The 19,817-nt window shown below is 35.9% G+C and overlaps 1 protein-coding gene across 2 annotated transcripts; it reads left to right on the forward strand.

Annotated features, from left to right (window-relative positions):
* The first annotated feature begins 5,989 nt into the window (after positions 1-5,989).
* Positions 5,990-17,983, forward strand: LOC119192049 (aldo-keto reductase family 1 member B1-like). 2 transcript variants are annotated; one of them, XM_037445897.1, is made up of 7 exons: positions 5,990-6,144; positions 13,600-13,740; positions 14,100-14,243; positions 14,924-15,118; positions 15,691-15,890; positions 16,653-16,808; positions 17,860-17,983. In XM_037445897.1, the coding sequence occupies exons 1-7, from the start codon at positions 6,073-6,075 to the stop codon at positions 17,903-17,905; spliced, it is 954 nt and encodes a 317-aa protein (XP_037301794.1). In that variant the 5' UTR covers positions 5,990-6,072; the 3' UTR covers positions 17,906-17,983. The 2 variants fall into 2 exon arrangements, with proteins under 2 accessions (XP_037301794.1, XP_037301793.1); XM_037445896.1 differs by lacking the exon at positions 5,990-6,144 and adding an exon at positions 9,229-9,423.
* Positions 17,984-19,817: the final 1,834 nt, after the last annotated feature.

The raw sequence follows: 19,817 nt of genomic DNA on the forward strand, positions 1-19,817 counted from the left end.
GTATGAAATTGCTTTTTATGCATACTACTCAAAGTGCAAATAATCAGTTGTGTGTGGAATATAGTTTCTCATACTAAGTAATATACAGTTAAATGTGGTTCTATTCCTTGGCACAGCTTTGGTACATACAGCTAAAGGCTTCTATGTAAACGAGTTGGTCCGCACCTAATATTCAACTAAGACCGCTTTGAACTTACACTGGAATCGACCTGAAACGCGTGGCAGTCAGTTCCTTTGCAAAAAATCGTGTGCAAAGTCCCATTGATTGATTCAGAACCCAATACGAGCACTAAAATCTAAATAATCTCAGAATAGTGATTTGTGCCCCGTACTTTCTCAATAAACTTGTTGCTAATAAAAATGACTCAACATGGAAGCATGTTGCGACTTTGTCTGTACCCCAGCGGGCAAGGCGTGATGTTTGTTCCAAGCTCTCATTCCTAAAGCAGCTGCAATGTAACGCATGTTTATATAACGAATTTAGGTTGCAAAGTGATTTATATAACGGATAACAGAGCTTATTGTATTAAGTTTAAGCACGCAGTTAAGTATTGAAGACATTCTTTTTGTATATTAATAAATTATTTTTTTTTCTCAATTTGTTTTTTATTGATTTTTCAATAACATTCGGAAATCCTTAATAAGGGTACTCTTCTCGTTTATTTTGCACAATAATTATTTTCACCCTTTCGCCCAAAAATATTGGGCTGTTACTAGAAAATTTAAAAAGGTAACAAACTCAACTTTTATTGTAGAAAAGCTATTCTTGCCCCAAAGGCGCTGATGCATGCTTAATTTTTTCTCCAAATAAAACCATTTTTAACCGTGCAAAGCTGTTTATAAGGTTTTAATTATTCTTGCTTAATTTATATTTTGTTAAATGACAAAATACAAGTTTCTCAGAGAAATAATTACTCCGATTTTTTTGTTTCGCTTAACGATACGACCGTTTATAAACAGTAGAAACACCATCTAACAACTTGAATGACAAATTATTGTTTGTTTGGTCCTCCACTGCACTCGCCATTTGCTCGCCATCCTGAGACATGAGATGTTAAGTCTTACTATGTCCAGTAGTTGCCCTGGGTACAATGTTCTTCAAACCGGAACAGAACAGTGACTGCACAATGTTGCTAGAGACAGAAATATACATTGCTGGGTTCACCTAATCAGGCGAACTCTCACATATAAAAGACCTAGCACAAGTAAGTAACTAAGATAATAATATACAAGACACGGATTTATGCATCTCCCTATTCATGTTCATGCTATTAAGAAACAATGTTGTTTTATAGACACGAAATCAAAAACGTTACGGCAATATTTTAGAGTAATCCTTCAAATTATTTCAAACTAGTTTACGCGAACAAGGTGTGAGCTGTATACCAGTGGCGAGGCTTTCATATAAGCCGATTCCTAACAGGTTCTCTTTCGTAAATTAATTAAAAATAAAAAAAAGATTTAATAATTTAAATCAATACTTCAACGATATCGGTAGTTCATAATATCAATTTGTCAAATCGTATCTCGCGCGTATTTCGCGCCCGATGCTTGCGCCTTGTAGTGTTCGAACTAAACTCGTGTCCCGCTCGCGTATAGCTTGCCTTGCGATATTGTTGTCCCTTTCACACGCAGCGCGGTGTCTCTGTCTAAACTTTTGAAAGTGATGTACGAATCTATACTATTATATAAAGCTGAAGAGTTTGTTTGTTTGTTTGTTTGTTTGAACGCCCTAATTTCAGGAACTACCGGTCCAATCCGAAAATTATTTTGCATTGGATAGCCCTTTGTTCGTGGAGTGCTATAGGCTATATATCATCACGCTATACCCAATAGGAGCGGAGCAGTAATGGCTAATCTCAGGAACTACCGGTCCAAACTGAAAAATTCTTTTGCGTTGGATAATACTTGGTTTGTGAAGTGCTATTAGCTATATATCATCACGCTATACCCAATAGGAGCGGAGCAGTAATGGCTAATCTCAGGAACTACCGGTCCAAACTGAAAAATTTTTTTTGCGTTGGATATCCCTTTGTTCGTGGAGTGCTATAGGCTATATATCATCACGCTATACCCAATAGGAGCGGAGCAGTAATGGCTAATCTTAGGAACTACCGATCCAATCTGAAAAATTCTTTTTGCGTTGGATAGCCCTATGTTCGTGGAGTGCTATAGGCTATATATCATCACGCTATACCCAATAGGAGCGGAGCAGTAATGGCTAATCTCAGGAACTACCGGTCCAAACTGAAAAATTCTTTTTGCGTTGGATAGTACTTGGTTTGTGAAGTGCTATTAGCTATATATCATCACGCTATACCCAATAGGAGCGGAGCAGTAATGGCTAATCTCAGGAACTACCGGTCCAAACTGAAAAATTCTTTTTGCGTTGGATAACCCTTTGTTCGTGGAGTGCTATAGGCTATATATCATTACGCTATACCCAACAGGAGCGGAGCAGTAATGGCTAATCTCAGGAACTACCGGTCCAAACTGAAAAATTCTTTTTGCTTTGGATAACCCTTTGTTCGTGGAGTGCTATAGGCTATATATCATCACGCTATACCCAATAGGAGTGGAGCAGTAATGGCTAATCTCAGGAACTACCGATTCGAACTGAAAAAATCTTTTTGTGTTGAATAGTCCTTTATTTGTGGAGTGCTCAAAGTTATATACCATCACGCTATGACAAATAGGAGCGGAGCAGTAATGAAACATGTTGCATAAACGGAGAAAATTATTAGTTTTGACAGCTTCCGTTGCCTTCGCTGCGTAAACGGTTAAAGTTATGCAACAATAATGTATGACGGGATTGTTCCACTTAAAATGTTCCAAAAAAACATATTATAAAACAAAGTCCCCCGCTGCATCTGTCTGCCTGAACGTGTTAAACTCAAAAACTACCCAACGTATTAAGATGAAATTTGGTATGAAGACAGTCTGAGACCCTGGGAAGAACATAGGCTCCCGGTAAACTACTACTTTTATAACGGAAAACTTTAGTCTGAAAAACTTTATAACGCGGGCGGAGCCGCGGGCAAAAGCTAGTACATAATATGTGCCGTGCGTGTATGTATATTTCAGGGTAACTCAAGAATTTGTAACATGTAAGCGAGTACGTATTGTTGATATTGTTATTTAACATAGATACAGTATTGAAAATCTTAAGAATTTGAACATATAAAATAATTTTGCAATAATTTATTTAAAATTATACTTAATCAAAAACGTTCCAACAACTTTTCCTGTGCTTACCAAATTTGTATCATTTCCTTTCGTTTCGGCCATTTAGTTAATTAATGTTATTTGAATTTTCACTGTCGATAATGCTTTCTTATGTTAACGCGAATTTAAAACATAAATAAAATTAGAAATATTGTTTTATTTCAACACTATCGATAAGTTTACAAAAGAGTATTGGATGTGTGCAACACTATTACCGGCATGGGTAGCGCACTGTGTGTTATTCAATAACTTCTCTTATAATCAGTCATAGAGTTGTTATGATAAGCTCCATCTAGCGTGGGGTAGCGGTATTACATAGAATTAAGTTCAAAATTTAAAACAGAAGGAAAATGTCGTATGACGTCGTGTTCATTTTACAATATAAATTTTATACAATGGTAATAAAGTTAAATTTAATGCAAATGATTTTGTGACATAGATTTAATCGCGATTGTAGATTTTAGCTAATTATAATGGAGGGATGATAGTATGTGAATAAGTTCTGCGAAACTGGTAATGTCAATAAATTGACGACACGTATTTCCACTCTTTTCTTTATTCCGTAATATTTCCATAAAAGGGTTTGATATGAAAATTGATACATTCTTTTCCCACCACCGAAGGGCAAAACGGTTACAGTATTTTTTAACAAAAATGAAGAAGGGTATTACTTTTTAGGCAATTAGTTGATAATTCGGCATGTTAGATCTGATTATTTGTGCATACAGCAACAAAACACAGGTTATTGGCGATTATTTAAAAAAAACCTCAATATTTTGAAAATGGTGACAATTTTTTGGAGGTAATTTTTTATGACTGATAGAGTCTCTTCAAGTCATCTTTCCCTTAAGGTTGTTGTACCATTTACAGGACACCGTATAATGCGACGGCAAACACGAGCCAAGCATGTGGGAACTAAAGTAACTTTTATTACGAAAATACCGGATTTGAAATAGAAATTCCTCAATTTTTCGTTTCTACAACTTGAGATATTACATAACTTGACATTGAGCGTCATGATCAAAGTTTTCTAAGAAAGAATTCTTAACTAACTACATTGTTTAATCTGTTTGTTTACAAAGCTTTAATATTTATTTCTGCTTACGTTTCGAAATGGTATTTTAGGGAATGCCCTTTACAAACTGCGTCAAGAGAGGACGCTAGCTGAAAAGTAAATCGCGCTAGTGAATTGTGCAAGCTGTAAACCAATTCGCATGCAACAATCAAATCGTTACATTCACAAACGCGCGTTATATTAATAGGCACAACATCGTCATATGAAGGAATTTTGAATAGCTCGTTAGTCGAGCTTATTAATGATAAAACGTGTATTCATGCTAGTCCTACTCTCCAGTGGATGTAGACTAGGGTTTTGGACCAGTAGACAGGGCCTTCATGTTTAAATCGAGAATTGTTGTTGAAAGGACAATGATACCGCGTTTTTTTAAACAAAATAGCTCCATATCCTAGAGCTCTAAATGGAGACTTCGGCAACTAAAAGCAATTAATTAATTTATTAATTATTACCTTGAAAATAAATTATGACGAATTATGGTGCATTTACCCTAATTATACATGGCAAGACTGATGACCAATAAATTATTAAAGAGATTTAAGGCTATGGAGTGTATTTCTACCACTTTTGTCAACTTTAACAAACCAAAAAATAACAGAAAGAGAGCATATTTATCAGCTGTAATGTTGGATTACCTGACACAGTGGCTTAGCAAAGGGGGACCGGAGAGACCGTGGCCTCGGACGGCACATATGACAAGGAGCGGCGCGGCGTGCACCGGGCGCCACAATTTTTAAAGTATAGTTGAAATGTATAGTCACAGTTTAAGCGGCGATAGTCTAGTTAGGTGTAAAATGGACTTCCGAGACGAATGTCCGCAGGTGGCGAAGGTAGTGATGTGTCAACTCGGGATAAACAACTCGAGCTAACTCGAGTTGAAATTCACGTAACTCTAGTTCAACTCGAGTTAAGTAACTCGAGTTAACTGGGTAAAATGAAACTGAGTAATGATTTGTTTGGGTTATTTTTACAAATGTAATAACTCACCAGGTGAATTTAAATAAAAAAGGAATTTATTTATTCATCATGTATACATGTTTTATGTATTTAAGATTAAATCTTCGTAACATAAATAGAGTAAGTATTTAAACTCGAGTTAAAAAGAATTCAACTCGAGTTGACTCGATCTAAACCCAACTCGAGTTAAGGGTCCATATAACCCGATTCCTGCCGGCTTCTCTTTATATAGAATCTAATTATCATCAGAACAATTTGCAGACCGCATTTATGCACATAAGTACCTATATGTTGTGTCGGATTCCTTTTCGGAAAATTTCAACTTTCGCCGCTGAGGCACACCAGACTGTGTCTAGTGCCGCGACAAATGTTCATCCGTGCATGGGCATCCGGCAAAGAATTAGTAATAATTAAAAAGTTCGAGGTACCGATGTATACAAATCTTATTTATCTCTTGAATTAGTACGTGTATAGTGGATATAACTCGGGAGTGGTGGATGTCACATATCTTTAGATGATCATGACTCGTTGCCCCCTGTTTAGCTCAATTTACACAACTGTTTCTCTATAAATAAATTATTCAACTTGAAAAATTTCTTAATTTGGTTACAATACCGATTAGATCTAGAAAATTCGTAGTAAAAAAAATAGTACGCTTCAATAAAATAATAAACATCAATTGCCCCCTGATAAGTTATCAATCGCAGCGGGATCGTCGATTACGTAATTTATTATAATACAAGAGTTAAACGATAAGACAGTTCACTCAGTGTTCCTTCGCCTCGCTGTGTGGTTGTGTGAAAAAGTTTGTAAAAATGGCGCCCGTACCAGTCGTTAAATTGAATAATGGCCAAACGATACCCGCCTTCGGCCTGGGCACTTGGAAGGTTGGTTATATTTCTTTGACTTCGCGTCGCTTCTTTTTTCTAGTAATGTTTTTAGACTGAAAGCGGCATAATACTTGATGCCATCTCAAATACGAACATAGACCACGGAAATGTGTTAAAATATTACCTAAGTATTTATATTTGAACATATCGAATGGAGAATCACGAGGTTTAGTGGATGGTCGAAAATCTTCATCTTCTTTACACATGATAATCACTAATAAGATGTGTAAGAAAAAATATATACGTTTCATTAATTAGTAAAATGCGATTAATATAAACAAAAAAGCATTAACGTTACTTTACTACGAGCTTCATAAATCTTGGCAATCTATAACGCGCATTCGGTATTCGCGAAGCTTTCTTTCCTTGCATGCTGGGGACACTATCTCTCCCGTCTGTCCAGCACGAACCGATGCGGGGGTGCGTAGTACTATCCTAATATGGCCTAAGAGTTGTTGTTGTGTTTCCAAATAATGAATCGGGTCATCTATCCTCCCGAGGTGTTTATATTACAATTCTTAGAATAATTTTATATCTTCCTACACTTATATTAGCTAGGATAAGCTGATATCGAGTATTCGGCTTGCGGAATCAAAGCTTCGTAGCCTTTTCTATCCCAATCATTAACAAAAACTTCAATAGCTCATAGATATTTTCAGCGTCATTAAGTGGTGGAACTGATTGGTGGTACACGTGTTTCTCGTCATATGGCATGCGGTTCTCCAAGCGAAGCGTGAACAAGCAATTAGGAAGCCGGCATAATTGTGTCAACTGTCAAAGGATACTGTCGTTCCCTGAGGTCGTTCCTTAAGGTTATAGCTTAAGGTCCATTTTCATATATTTTGTTTCACCTTTAATCTGGGTAACTAAACAAGTATTGACAAGTAAAGAATTTAAATTCACGTCTAGTTAGTGATTAGTTCTTTATAACCAAGTCAAAACCCAAAGTAAGTGTAAAGTGCGTATGGCACTGAGGCCTAAGGGGGCGCAAGACGATCGCCCACCAAAATAGTCCCCGGAAAAACGAAAACATATACTTTCTGACCCTTTTAAAAAAAAAAAGGTTTAAAGGCTAGGCTGATTTTCGCACTCCGTCTTCCAATACGATTAAGACTGCGTTATAACAGACCAGCATGCTCTATCATGCCGGCAAACCAATGTGAGTCTATCTTTCATAAGGAATGTAGTACATTATTCATTATGTCTACAATCAAGGCTAACCAGTACACTGTAGGTACTAAAATAAGTGCTTATGTGCGTGTTGTTTGCAATGCAGATTGAATATATGTGTCACAATTAGCATTTCCCATGGTTTTAGTTGGTAAAGGTGTAACACGTATTATGTTGATCTCATCAAGGAAAAAGGTAAAGTTAACAGACACCAACAATCTTTAGAACAATTATTATACCAAATCATAACCGATAATCTAGTGGTAAATAAGTCGACGGCTGACGAAGGTCGCGGATTCACAACCACTACCCAAGTGTTCAAAAATATTCATATTGTAGCTAGATTTTCTAATGGTAGATAAACTAGTTACGGACCGTTCTTCATAAACTACAAAATATAATAAAAAATTACGATATACTTCGGTACCGTTGTAATTTCGGCCAACACGATTAATGCTGTGTAACATCCAAGACGGTGTGCTAAACGAATTTCTAGAAGATGTATATTCGAAAATAATAAGTACATTTAGAAAAATATTGGATTTTATACGACTACAAATGTTATTTTACTTTGGTTATATATTTTTTACTATGTGGATATAGTATCATTAATTTTATAATGACAATGCCACAATTTTTTTTGTTTCCAGAAATCTCCTTAAGTACATATCATTTTAATTTGAAACCAACACGGTTAGATAAAAAATTTAATGAGGAACATTTAATATAATAATAATATCAGCCCTGTATTATAATACTTGCCCACTGCTGAGCACGGGCCTCCTCTACTACTGAGAGGGATTAGGCCTTAGTCCACCACGCTGGCCTAGTGCGGGTTGGTAGACTTCACACACCTTCGAAATTCTTTTAGAGAATTTCTCAAATGTGCAGGTTTCCTCACGATGTTTTCCTTCACCGTTAAAGCGAACGCTAAATTCACAAAGAATACACACATGATTTTTAGAAAAGTCAGAAGTGTGTGCCCTTGGGATTTGAACCTGCGGACATTCGTCTCGGCAGTCCGTTCCACACCCAACTAGGCTATCGCCGCTTTAGGAACGCGAGGAACATTTTGGTAGTTAAAATTTTCAAAGAGATAAAATATTTTTTTAAGAAATTAAGTATTCCAAAATTTTTGTACATACATTCCCGATTGAAACACCTGCGTCGCCAAGTATGGATGGAATTGCTCAAGGCCGTTTGCGCGGGGCAATGCCTTAAGCCAGCGCAGTGGACAGTGGACATAGCTACTTAGGTATTGATTGGAACAATACAAACGTATAGGTGACGATTTAATATGAATACAATATTGTCGTGACTGTTGGCTTTATAATTTAAATGTCCTTGTATTATTAATTGATGTGGGAAACTTTACCGCTTCGCAGTCTAGTATTGAAAATGTTGCTAGCTTTACTCAAAAGATCGGAAATTTATAGAATTATTTAGTTACATATTTTTTCATCCTCATTCACTTAGAATCAAATCTATTGTTAATTGTTCATATGAGTAACTAAGAAATTATATTATTTTTCTTGAGCTACACAGCCAAATTACATAAAAAATATTTTCCACACTCTTGGTTTATCGTAGATAGGAATATATGGAATTTATCTTGAGAGGCAATAAAGTTAACCGACGTCTTATAAACAGCTGTAGATAATATTCGTCTCAGAATATTTTTTGATAGATAAATAATATTACCTAGTAACTAATCAATACCGTTTCTTCCTCTTGCGTGTATCTACAGGTATAAAAAATCAAAATACCAATATAATATTTTTATTTAATAAGTACCTACGTTACAAGATATTTCGATTAAATATCCAATTCGAAAATCAAACTCAAAGTATTCCAATATACGTAGCAACTATAGTAGTGATTTCAATGTCCAATACTTTCCGTAGTATTGTAATGCTCTTTGGTCCCATACAAAGGTTGAACTTGGCAACCTTCGGCCGGCTGTCGTCGTCGTATTTCGTATTGCAGTTCGTCTGTAATTATTTAAAAATATTATTCGAATATTGTGTGAAAATGGCCTCAAAAGTGCCGTTTGTTAAGTTCTACAACGGGCTCAACTGCCCGATTCTTGGTTTGGGGACATGGAAGGTTTGTAAAGCGCTATTTTTTGTTGTGGTCTTATGTCATACGTTCATTAAAATTGCCGGTAAATTACTATGTACACGAACACGTATATAAAAAAAGTTATTTCTTTATAATGATTCGTTAAAATCTATGTTGCGTTTCAACAAAGTATTAACTGTCCTAACTTCTAAGCTAGCATTCTTTGATTGTAGGAAATAAATTCGCACACGAAGTACTTTGCTTTAGGGAGGATACTTTTTGTTTTTGTCTTTGATAAATCCAATTGCGACTATTAATAGTGAGAATACCCATAGTAGAATAGTGGCTTATACCAATAAGCCAGGCTCCAGGATCAGTCAGGGTACATCCAATAAGACAAGTTGGCTTAATAGTTATAAAGAGGGTCATTTTTTTTTAATTAGTTGTAATTCTTATGTGTAATATTGAATCAAAATAATAATGTGTATTGGAACTATAACATGAATGGTAGACATTGAAATAAAACAATATTTTAGATTTTATCTTGGTTTTTTATATTATAATTGTCTCTCGAGATTTTGAAGACTGCAGCCTTCATGGTCTAGGGGAGGACTGATGTGTGGTCTGAAAACTCAAAGTTACAATATCTATCTACATTTTACAATTATACAATTTTATTAAATTTTTATACTTAATCTGCTATATTCTAAATACTACAACTATTTTGAAATTTAGGTACAACTAAGTAAATCTGTATGATACATAAATATTTAAATTCTATACATGATTGGATCCTGTCTCCTACATATAAACCGCTGAAAACTTGATGAAAATAAGTGCCTACACAAGTATATCACTATTATATTATGATATTATTAAAAAAATCCTCTTAATCAGTTAGGGATAAATGCTTGAAATTAATTTGCAAAATTTTACCCAATTATACATACAAACATTGCAAGTCAAATAAAAACTTGTAAGAAACATTCTGTTTATACTCAAAAATGGCTTTTACACAGGCCGAACTGACAAAATTAAAGATAAACAATTATTTGAATCACGTTTCACATAAATGATTGAGGTCAGTAAATAATTAGTTGATAATTTTTTTATATAATGAATATGTTTTTATGAAAACTTTTTCTAGTCATAAAGTTCTGTTGATAAATTATTTAATTTGCATGTAAATTATCAAATTGAGTATTTGAAAGTGAGTTCTTAATTAATAAGTGTTCAATCATAAAGCTCATTGAGACTAAATGTTTAGTTAAGGTGAACTGAGGTACATAATGTTGGGTGCTATAATAGTATACAGTTAAACCTATTTTTTGACCTTACTGACATTCCGTTACTAAATGAAACCACATACTTGTATTCACCTTTTCTAACATTGTGCCATGTGCATTAAAAATTATGCATTAATAATGAATATTTTCACCGAAAATCCTGGTTTTAGTTTTCCAATTTTTTTACTTACTATATAGTATATACTATTGGACCTATTAACTCTGCTAATGGTATGTTCATGTCTGTATTATTGTTTTTGTGATATGACAACAAGCAAAAAGGGTCATATCATAGTATTAACTCTAGTATAGCACCGAGTATAAAGATATCTCTCAGTGATGTGGCGTTTATTCAATTGACTGATAACTATGATAACATCTGACACAGGAAATTAAATAACAGTAGTGTATGCCGATACAACCAAGTTAATTTTATTATTATAAAAAATATATTGCCTTTAAATCAGGTATTTGATATTGTTAACATATTTAGTTATTTAGTATAAAATCATTTATAGTACACGGTTCTGTGTTTCCGTGGCACGTTGCGATGTCGTGTTGCGAATTTTACGTTGCTTGTTTTAGAATTCTATTATACGACGTCCAGTGTGAAACGATGTCGCATGGTACCACGTCGCGACGTCGTATCGTGTTCATACGTGAGAGCCTCAACAGCCGATTTTAATAACAATTCTAATCCCGACCTTACGATCAATTGATAACCAATTTGAAAGCATTTGTAAGCTAAGATGTTTTTATTACATAGATACGTTGTCCGAGCTACTAACTACTAAATTTTTGTATTTTTATAAATAAAATGCCTTCCCGTCTTTTTAGATGATGTACAAATTATACTTCAACTGTGAACGTAAAAAACTTGTCATTTCATACATTAGTAATAAGTATACACTATTTAATTTATTTTTTAACTAATATTCATGCATTTTATTTGACTGTCATGGCGACGGGGCGGTCAACGCTCGGGCACACTCGGGCCCATGCCCTGGTAACTTCGAACTAATTATTTTTTTTTAGAATAAGCGCCATCTCTCCCCTATACATGGCACTAATTTCTTAATATCTTTTCTCAGTGTGACTAGTTCATTATATGTTAGTTTTAGTACGTATAAATTTTGATAATTCTGGTATTTTTTTTATTTAAGCTAGAACTAAACAAGCAGTTATGCTTTAAAAATAAATTTTATTACTTCCTATAAAAGTTATCTACAATACTTATAATTTTAAAATAAATTTGGACGAATAGCAATATTTTTAGTATTTTATAGTAGTTTACTGCTAACAAACAATAGCAACTTCTAGTAAACGTCATAAGATATTTTTCTGTCGGTAAATTTGTATACTCGTGCGCATTTTCTTGTGATTTTTGTTTTTTGTTGTATATTTACGTTGAATTGAGCTTCAGTTCTTCCGTATTTAAGAAATACCTATTGACTGTGTTAGTGTAAGTGTTAGTGACATACATTAGATAGGCTCTCTATAAGAAATTGAACTATTTATATCAGTGTAGTGTTGTTTGTAAAACATTTTACATAATGTCCCGGAACATCAGACAATGTATTAATAAATGTGTAAAAGAAATAAATTAGTTTAAAATATACTATTGTATTATTTATCTTTGAATTGGGTCAAACCATTACATTTCGACCCATACGTAGAACAAAGTTTATCTGCAAAACACTGATTCTGACACTTAATAAAACAAATTCCTAATTTGTTGTTTACATAACAGCATATTATATTCCAAAAATTGTTACTAAGAACCAGTGTTTTACAATTACGACTTTTTCTACCGATGGGTCGACATAGAATTAAATATATTATTTTGAAAGTTAGAAACCTATATATGCATATACATGCATAGGTATATTTATTTTATTTGCCTGTATGGCGTCCAGATGTCGCTCAACGTTATGAAATTTCTAACTGAGAGTTGCCAGTCTATTTCCAGTATTATATATTAGTCTATGCTCGGGCCGTATCAATGCGAGCCGCTAGGACTGTGACTATAGTAAATACTGCGCTGTTTTTATGTGCAATTTTGTTAGTCTATTTGTAATTTACGTCATTGTTTGTAAGCATGTCAAACTTTGCCGATCCTAGAGTTGCAGAGCATTATTCATTTTGTATTATTGTTTCAAACGTAGTTAGGATCGTTATGTTATCATTCGTAAACAAAGGTCCCGTCTCTCAACTCAATAACTACAGATAAAACTGGAGTGTTAATCGATTGGATACCACTACACATTTCTATTGAACCAGATAAACTATCTACAAACTTCACAAGGTTTAACCGAACTTCAGTTTGGCATAATCTATGATCGGCATTACTTTGTAAATACGAATCGTGGGCACGGAAAGAGAGTTGGGGATTAAAGCATCAAGCAATCTTTAACTGATAACTGCTGTTGTGCATGTCAGTTTTTTTTTACTTGACTATACTTTAGCCTGGCAGGACCGGCTTATATTAATACACTGGACTTTAGGGAGTGCCTTAGGCGCTCACAACCCTTGAAAATTAAGCGACTATGCTGAAGGCGACCCACTAACGAGTTACGAACCTCGACTCGGGACGGACACTGGGAGAGGACGAGACATTAATGATTATGACTTGTCTGATGTTTTCAGTAATATCAGAATAATAACTATGTTTAGTATTTGTCTACGTGATCGAATCAGTAATGAGGAAATATCTGCGGTGGCAGTTGGCTCATCTATTGTATTCATTTCGTCCTAAATGTGTTTGTTTTTGATAGCCGTGAGCCACTTGAATATAATATAATAAAATAAATAAAATAGAAGAACGAATATCACCGACATAAGCCATCAGATAAGCAAGCTGGTGGCAGTGAGTTAATCACAACTAACTAATTTTAAACAATACTCGTTTTGCGGCATACATTTTTTTGTCTTCCAGTCCAAGCCAGGCGAAGTGACACAAGCCGTTAAGGATGCTATCGACATCGGCTACAGGCACATCGACTGCGCGTTTGTGTACGGAAACGAGAAGGAAGTCGGGGAGGCCATCACTGCCAAGATCAGCGAGGGAGTCGTCAAAGGTCAGGGAGCACATCACACATTTCTCTGGTCGATAACGGAGATCTAGTTGGGTTTATATAATTGCGTAGCATTTTCGGCGATAGCCTAATTGGAAGTGAAATGGGCTGCCGAGACGCATGCCCACAATTTCAAAACCCAATGGCATAAACATCTCACATTTCTAAAGTTATCTTCCAAAGTTTCGAAGACTGCAGCCTTCATGGTCACGGGGAGGACTGAGGTATTGGTCATCCAAAAGTCAGTTACAACATCTACCTACATTTAACAATAATATATTTTTTTCACTTCTGAAATTTTTCTTGTAATGTAAACTTCGTTATTTAGCAACATCCGAAGGTACAATCACGTCTGGTTTCCAGGGAGGAGTTGTTCATCACGTCCAAGCTGTGGAACACGTTCCACCGGCCCGACCTGGTGCGTGGTGCGTTGCAGAAGAGCCTCGACAACCTCAACGTGGAGTACCTTGATCTGTACCTCATACACTGGCCTCAGGCGTATAAGGTGGGTTGCAAAAAACGGTTCACTATTAAAAGGCTCTATGTTATATAATATGTATATATCACATGTTTTTAAGTCTTTTTTCATTAAAAAAAAAATCAATAATCCATGAAAGGAGGAACCATCAATCATTATCTTTTCTAATTTTGCCAACATGATTTTTTTTAAATCTCATTTTTGCGACGTAAGGAAAAATTAACATAGGAACTTGTTGCATGAATCCTCCCAGCTGAATTTCGTCTGCGGCGGTCAATCAACGGGGATCACACAAACCTTTGAATTTTGATCCTGCGGACGTTCGTCTCGGCAGTCCGTTCAACTCTTTTATTATTATTATTTATTGTTATTTATCTATAATAAATGATCTTAATTTTTCAATCTATATAAAAAATGCACCAGTCAATCAGAAAGTATTTTGGACGCTTACAAATGAGTTATTATAATTGTGATCCTCCTCGGAATTGGATTGAAGATTGAGATTGGGATCGTTTATTGAAAATGGCTGTTAGGATCGTGTATGATCCATCACCCTTATTAAATAGTTCATGTCAAAGTGACTTATCTCCACCTTATGGTTAGCGAAATGAGTTCCAGATAATCAAGATGTCAAGAGATGGTTCTCCCTCAGCAGGCGACACAACATTCCAAATCAAATCAATAGTAATGAAAATCAATTGTAACAGGAAGACGGCCCCTTGTTCCCAACGGATGAGAGCGGCAACATCCAATTCTCCGAGGTGGACTACGTGGACACATGGAAGAGCCTCGAGCCGCTGCAAAAGGAGGGCCTGGTGAAGAGCCTCGGCGTCTCCAACTTCAACTCCAAGCAGCTGAAGAGGCTGCTCGAGCGTGCCAGCGTCAAGCCCGTCGTTAATCAGGTGAGATTGTGACACGGTAATAAATGGTAGAAGAGAGTCACTCACCATGACATAGGCGATTATTAATTTTTGACATTTTTGATAATAATATCAGCCCTGTATTGTATACTGTCTCACTGCTGGGGACAATCCTCCTCTACTACTGAGAGGGATTAGGCCCTAGTACACCATGCTGGCCTAGTGCGGATTGGTAGACTTCACATACCTTCAAAATTCTTATGGAGAACTTCTCAGCTATGCAGGTTTCCTTCACCGTTAAAGCAATTGATAATTTACAAAAAATACACATGACTTTAGATAAGTTAGAGGTGTGTGCCCTTGGGTTTTGAACCTTTGGACATTCGTATCGTCAGTCTGGTCTACACCCAACTAGGCTATCGTCGCCATATTGACGTTCGTTACTAATCATCATAGTAATATATCCTAATTTGAAACATTTGATGTCATCAAGTATGTAAATAGATACTTGCGTCACGATTTCACTCCAAATATGTTGTTGAGGATTTAACCAAACCTCTGATAATTTCTAAAGGCACAATTCTGCTTTTTACTAAAACGCGCCCAAATTCCAGGTGGAATGCCACCCGTACTTGAACCAAGCGCGCCTGAAGAAGTTCTGCGAGGACCTTGACATCAAGATCACGGCGTACTCTCCGCTCGGCTCGCCGGACAGACCCTGGGCGAAGCCCGACGACCCTCAGCTGATGGAGGACCCCAAGCTCAAGGCCATCGCTGATAGACTTGGCAAGACTGTCGCGCAGGTGTTGATCAGGTAAGGGAGAAATAACTGTTGTTCGTTTTAAATAATATAATTTTTAAAATTAAACTATTTTTCGGATTTTATCGCGGTTTTAATGTTTTAGTTTTCTCGCGATGATTCGAAGACTTTGCAGGCTTCTTGATCACGGGGGGGACATCATTTTTGTTTACAATCTGTCGACACTTTGTAGTTCCCTTTCTGTCTGTCTGTATGTTATTGATTTTATAAAAATTTACTGAACGGATTTTTAATTTTGTATGGAGATAGTTTAAGACCGTTGGGAAAGTTATAGGTTTCTTTCTATAGAAAATATATAGCGGGACTTTTATCCCGGAAAACTTCTTCACGCGGGCGATGTCGCCAGCAAAAGCTAATTTGTCCATAGAGTATATGAGTCCTTTGTTGGATCAGGACGTTGTAATTTTTTACCTAAACGTAGTATCCGTATGGATGTGACGATAACCACAGCATAGTTAATCGTCAGAATGCGCTACCACGGTTATTTCACTTGTTATGGGTGTACCCATCATCAAAATGAACTGGATTTATTCGACATGAGTACGGCGTGTGCGCAACTAATGGGTACAGGATTTGGATGGACCATACATATTTGTGTTTTTTAATAATACATGCTCCTTTGATAAATCATTTAAACTGAACTGTTTTAAATTTGACGTTGTCCTGTAACAGAAGTTAATTCCATATTTTACCACAATACACCAAGGTTTTTTATTTTCCCGGTCAGGCTGTACACTAATGTTTATTTATATGCAGGTATCAGATCGACCGCGGCAACATCGTGATCCCGAAGTCGGTGACCAAGTCGCGCATCGCGAGCAACTTCGACGTGTTCGACTTCAAGCTGTCGGCGGAGGACGTCGCGCTCATCGACAGCTTCGACTGCAACGGACGTCTCGTGCCCATGACCGCGTGAGTACTCCTGGACCTTCGGGAGCTGATGGCGCGGACCTGGGATGATGGAAAACTAAACTAGGGACAGTGGACTTAGGGGTAGTTTTAGGGAGGGCCGGCATAATGACTAACAGTGGCGAAGGATCGGTATAACTCGATTCCTGTCGAATTTCCTTTACTAATGGTAGGTACTACTGCAATGTCTATTACTGCGGCCAAACAGTGTGTAGTCACTGTTGTGTTCCGGTTTGAAGGACATTGTAGCCACTGTAACTACTGGATGTAATAAGACTTAACATCTCATGTCTCAGGATGGCGAGCGTAATGGAATACCAAACAATACTTTGTAATTCAAGGTGTTTACCATCAGCCGAACGGCAACCTCGTCTCGTCATTCAAAGAAATAATAAAAAAGAATGTAGAATTTCTGTAGAATCTAATTATCATCAGAGCGATTTGCACCTATAGTTGGATGCCATTTCGGAAACTTTCACCTTTTGCCACTGATGTCTAAAATGAAAGTTTTAATCTTGATAGGCTAGCGGTAATGGCTATTTAAATTTTGTGGATTTGTTCTCGTCTGGTTCCTTAGGGGTCGTTCATTAATCACGTGATGTTTTAGTGACTTTTCCCCCCCTCCCCCCTGGTGTTATGTGGTGAGGTTTTAGACTACCCTCTCCCTGTCTCAAAATCACGTGTATTTTTCTTTGTACAAAGGATATTGAAATTTTTACATTAAATCGCGCCATCAACGAAAAATAAATACACGTAATATCCCATTAACACCCCTTGTGATATTTCGTGATTTTATTTTCCCCCCTTTCGAGCCTCACATGATTAAACCATTTAGCAGCGGAATGTTTGCCGGCAAACATGACAGTTACATGACATTATGCGTGTCACGGAAAAATAACCTATTATGTAGTACATAGTAATGTTATATTCCCGTGACACGCGTAATGTCATGTAGCTGTCATGTTTGCCGGCAAACATTCCGCTGGTAAATGGGTTAATGGACTACCCTTGGCTACTAGCTTTTCTCGTTCATGTAAAATTGTCTTATTTTCAGATCATTGGGCCACAAGTACCATCCGTTCGAGAATGATGAGTTTTAAGAATACTACTGAGTAATTTGTTATAAAAGATGCAATACAATATGTTATTTTGTTACGTAAATATAATATTATGATCAACTGTTTGTTTATTTCCCTTCAGTAAATTTAAAAGTATTTGTGTGTATTCTATAGACATAAACGTCCATATAAAATATCTCTTCAAAATCTGGGCCCTTATTCTGTATGATAGTGTCAACGCGTAACGCGGCCGTGTCATGTTATCTTCGAGAAATGTGCGTGGAATGGTATTCTGTAAGCCAAATTTCTATAGTCCTAAACATGATGCGTTGTGTTACGTGCTTGTTACGCACTGTCAAAATAACGTGCGGGATAGAGAATAAGGCCCCTGGAGTTACAACTAAAGTCCGCTGCAGCGCTAAAACATCAATCGTCGTCTAATCAAACATTAAACTACAGTGCTAAAGCGCTTTAAATAGAGTATAAGTAAAATGGCGACCAATACCGGATTGCAGTACACTTCAGTTGAATAGCGAGTGTTCGGAACGCCAGATCTAGTACGTAGTACATATACCTATATGGATGGTGTGAAATTTGTGTCTATGATTATGTAATTTTAAAAACTTTTAATCTGCCTTCTAAAACCACTAAAAACCTAATTATAATAAGTATATATTGGTTAACAATTTTGGAGTCGGTGAATAATTAAAAATGCTAGAATACAAAGTTCAATTTTAATTGTATGTATGTACGAAGTAGACTCAACCAAACAAGCCTTAAAAACACCACTGTAGGTCACAGGGAAGCCAAATTAGCAATTGCAATTACTTGGACGACATACTCATTCGTTATTTTAGTTAAAAAACCAATAAGGAAATGATTTAAAAAATATTTATATGCAACCAATCTAGATGTATATTCTTTCAAATTAAAAATAAATCCAAATCTGTTCTGAGGTAACAGTTTTCTCATGAAACTCCGAAGTCAAGGGTCTAACAACAATGAAATTTATATGGGACTATACGGGGAACATCAACATTCAAATAAAAAAAGGATCATCAAAATCGGTTCACCCAGCCAAGAGTTCTGAGGTAAACATAAAAAACGTCGAATTGAGAACTTCTCCTCTTTTAAAAGTCGTTGAAAATAATATGTAATTATCTATTTGCCCCTATTCGGCTTTTATAAATGGTCAAAGCAACACTTACAAAAATCTTGCAGAAAGGATTTTGAGTTCAAACTGAGAACCATAGTCCGTACATAAGTTATTACTGGATCAAAGGGATTGTTTTATAAAAATAATAAACCAAGTAACCACAATAGGCCTTTATTTTATAACCATATCACTATATTACATTTGATATAAATTATATATAACTAGTACATATAGCACTAACAGTCCAGAAATTGGGCGCGTTCCGTCAATTATCAAGATTTGAAATACAAATATATAAACGTTAAATACATCCATACAAACATGCCTTTACGATTCAATTTCGCTTGAATCCCATAATTCGTTCAGTTCCAACTAGTTACTTACAAATTGATAAACGTAAAGTACAAAAAGCGACTTTAGAAGTCAAAACAATTACGGCCGTTTTCAATAAACGATCTCAATCTTAATCTTAGATCCTATCCCAAAGTAACCAATTAATTTTGTATATGTCAAAAATCTTTGTCCTGATTGGCCATTTTGGCGACGGATTGAAAAAGCGGTTGGAACATTTTTTGAAAACGGCGGTTAGGCGATAGCAAGTATAGAGCGTACAAGTTGTTTTGAGCAATGTATTAAATGCTTAATTGCACAGTCTAATATCAAAATCAGATATGTCGATGAATCCTAAATAAAAATCTTTTTTTATGACCCTTTTTATGAATTTGGTAATAAACAGTACCTAGATGACGAAACGCAAAAATATTTTTTCAGATATGATAGTTTACTTAGGAGCCATCG

This window comes from Manduca sexta, unplaced genomic scaffold (assembly GCF_014839805.1).
Source record: "Manduca sexta isolate Smith_Timp_Sample1 unplaced genomic scaffold, JHU_Msex_v1.0 HiC_scaffold_2293, whole genome shotgun sequence".
NCBI lineage: Eukaryota > Metazoa > Arthropoda > Insecta > Lepidoptera > Sphingidae > Manduca > Manduca sexta.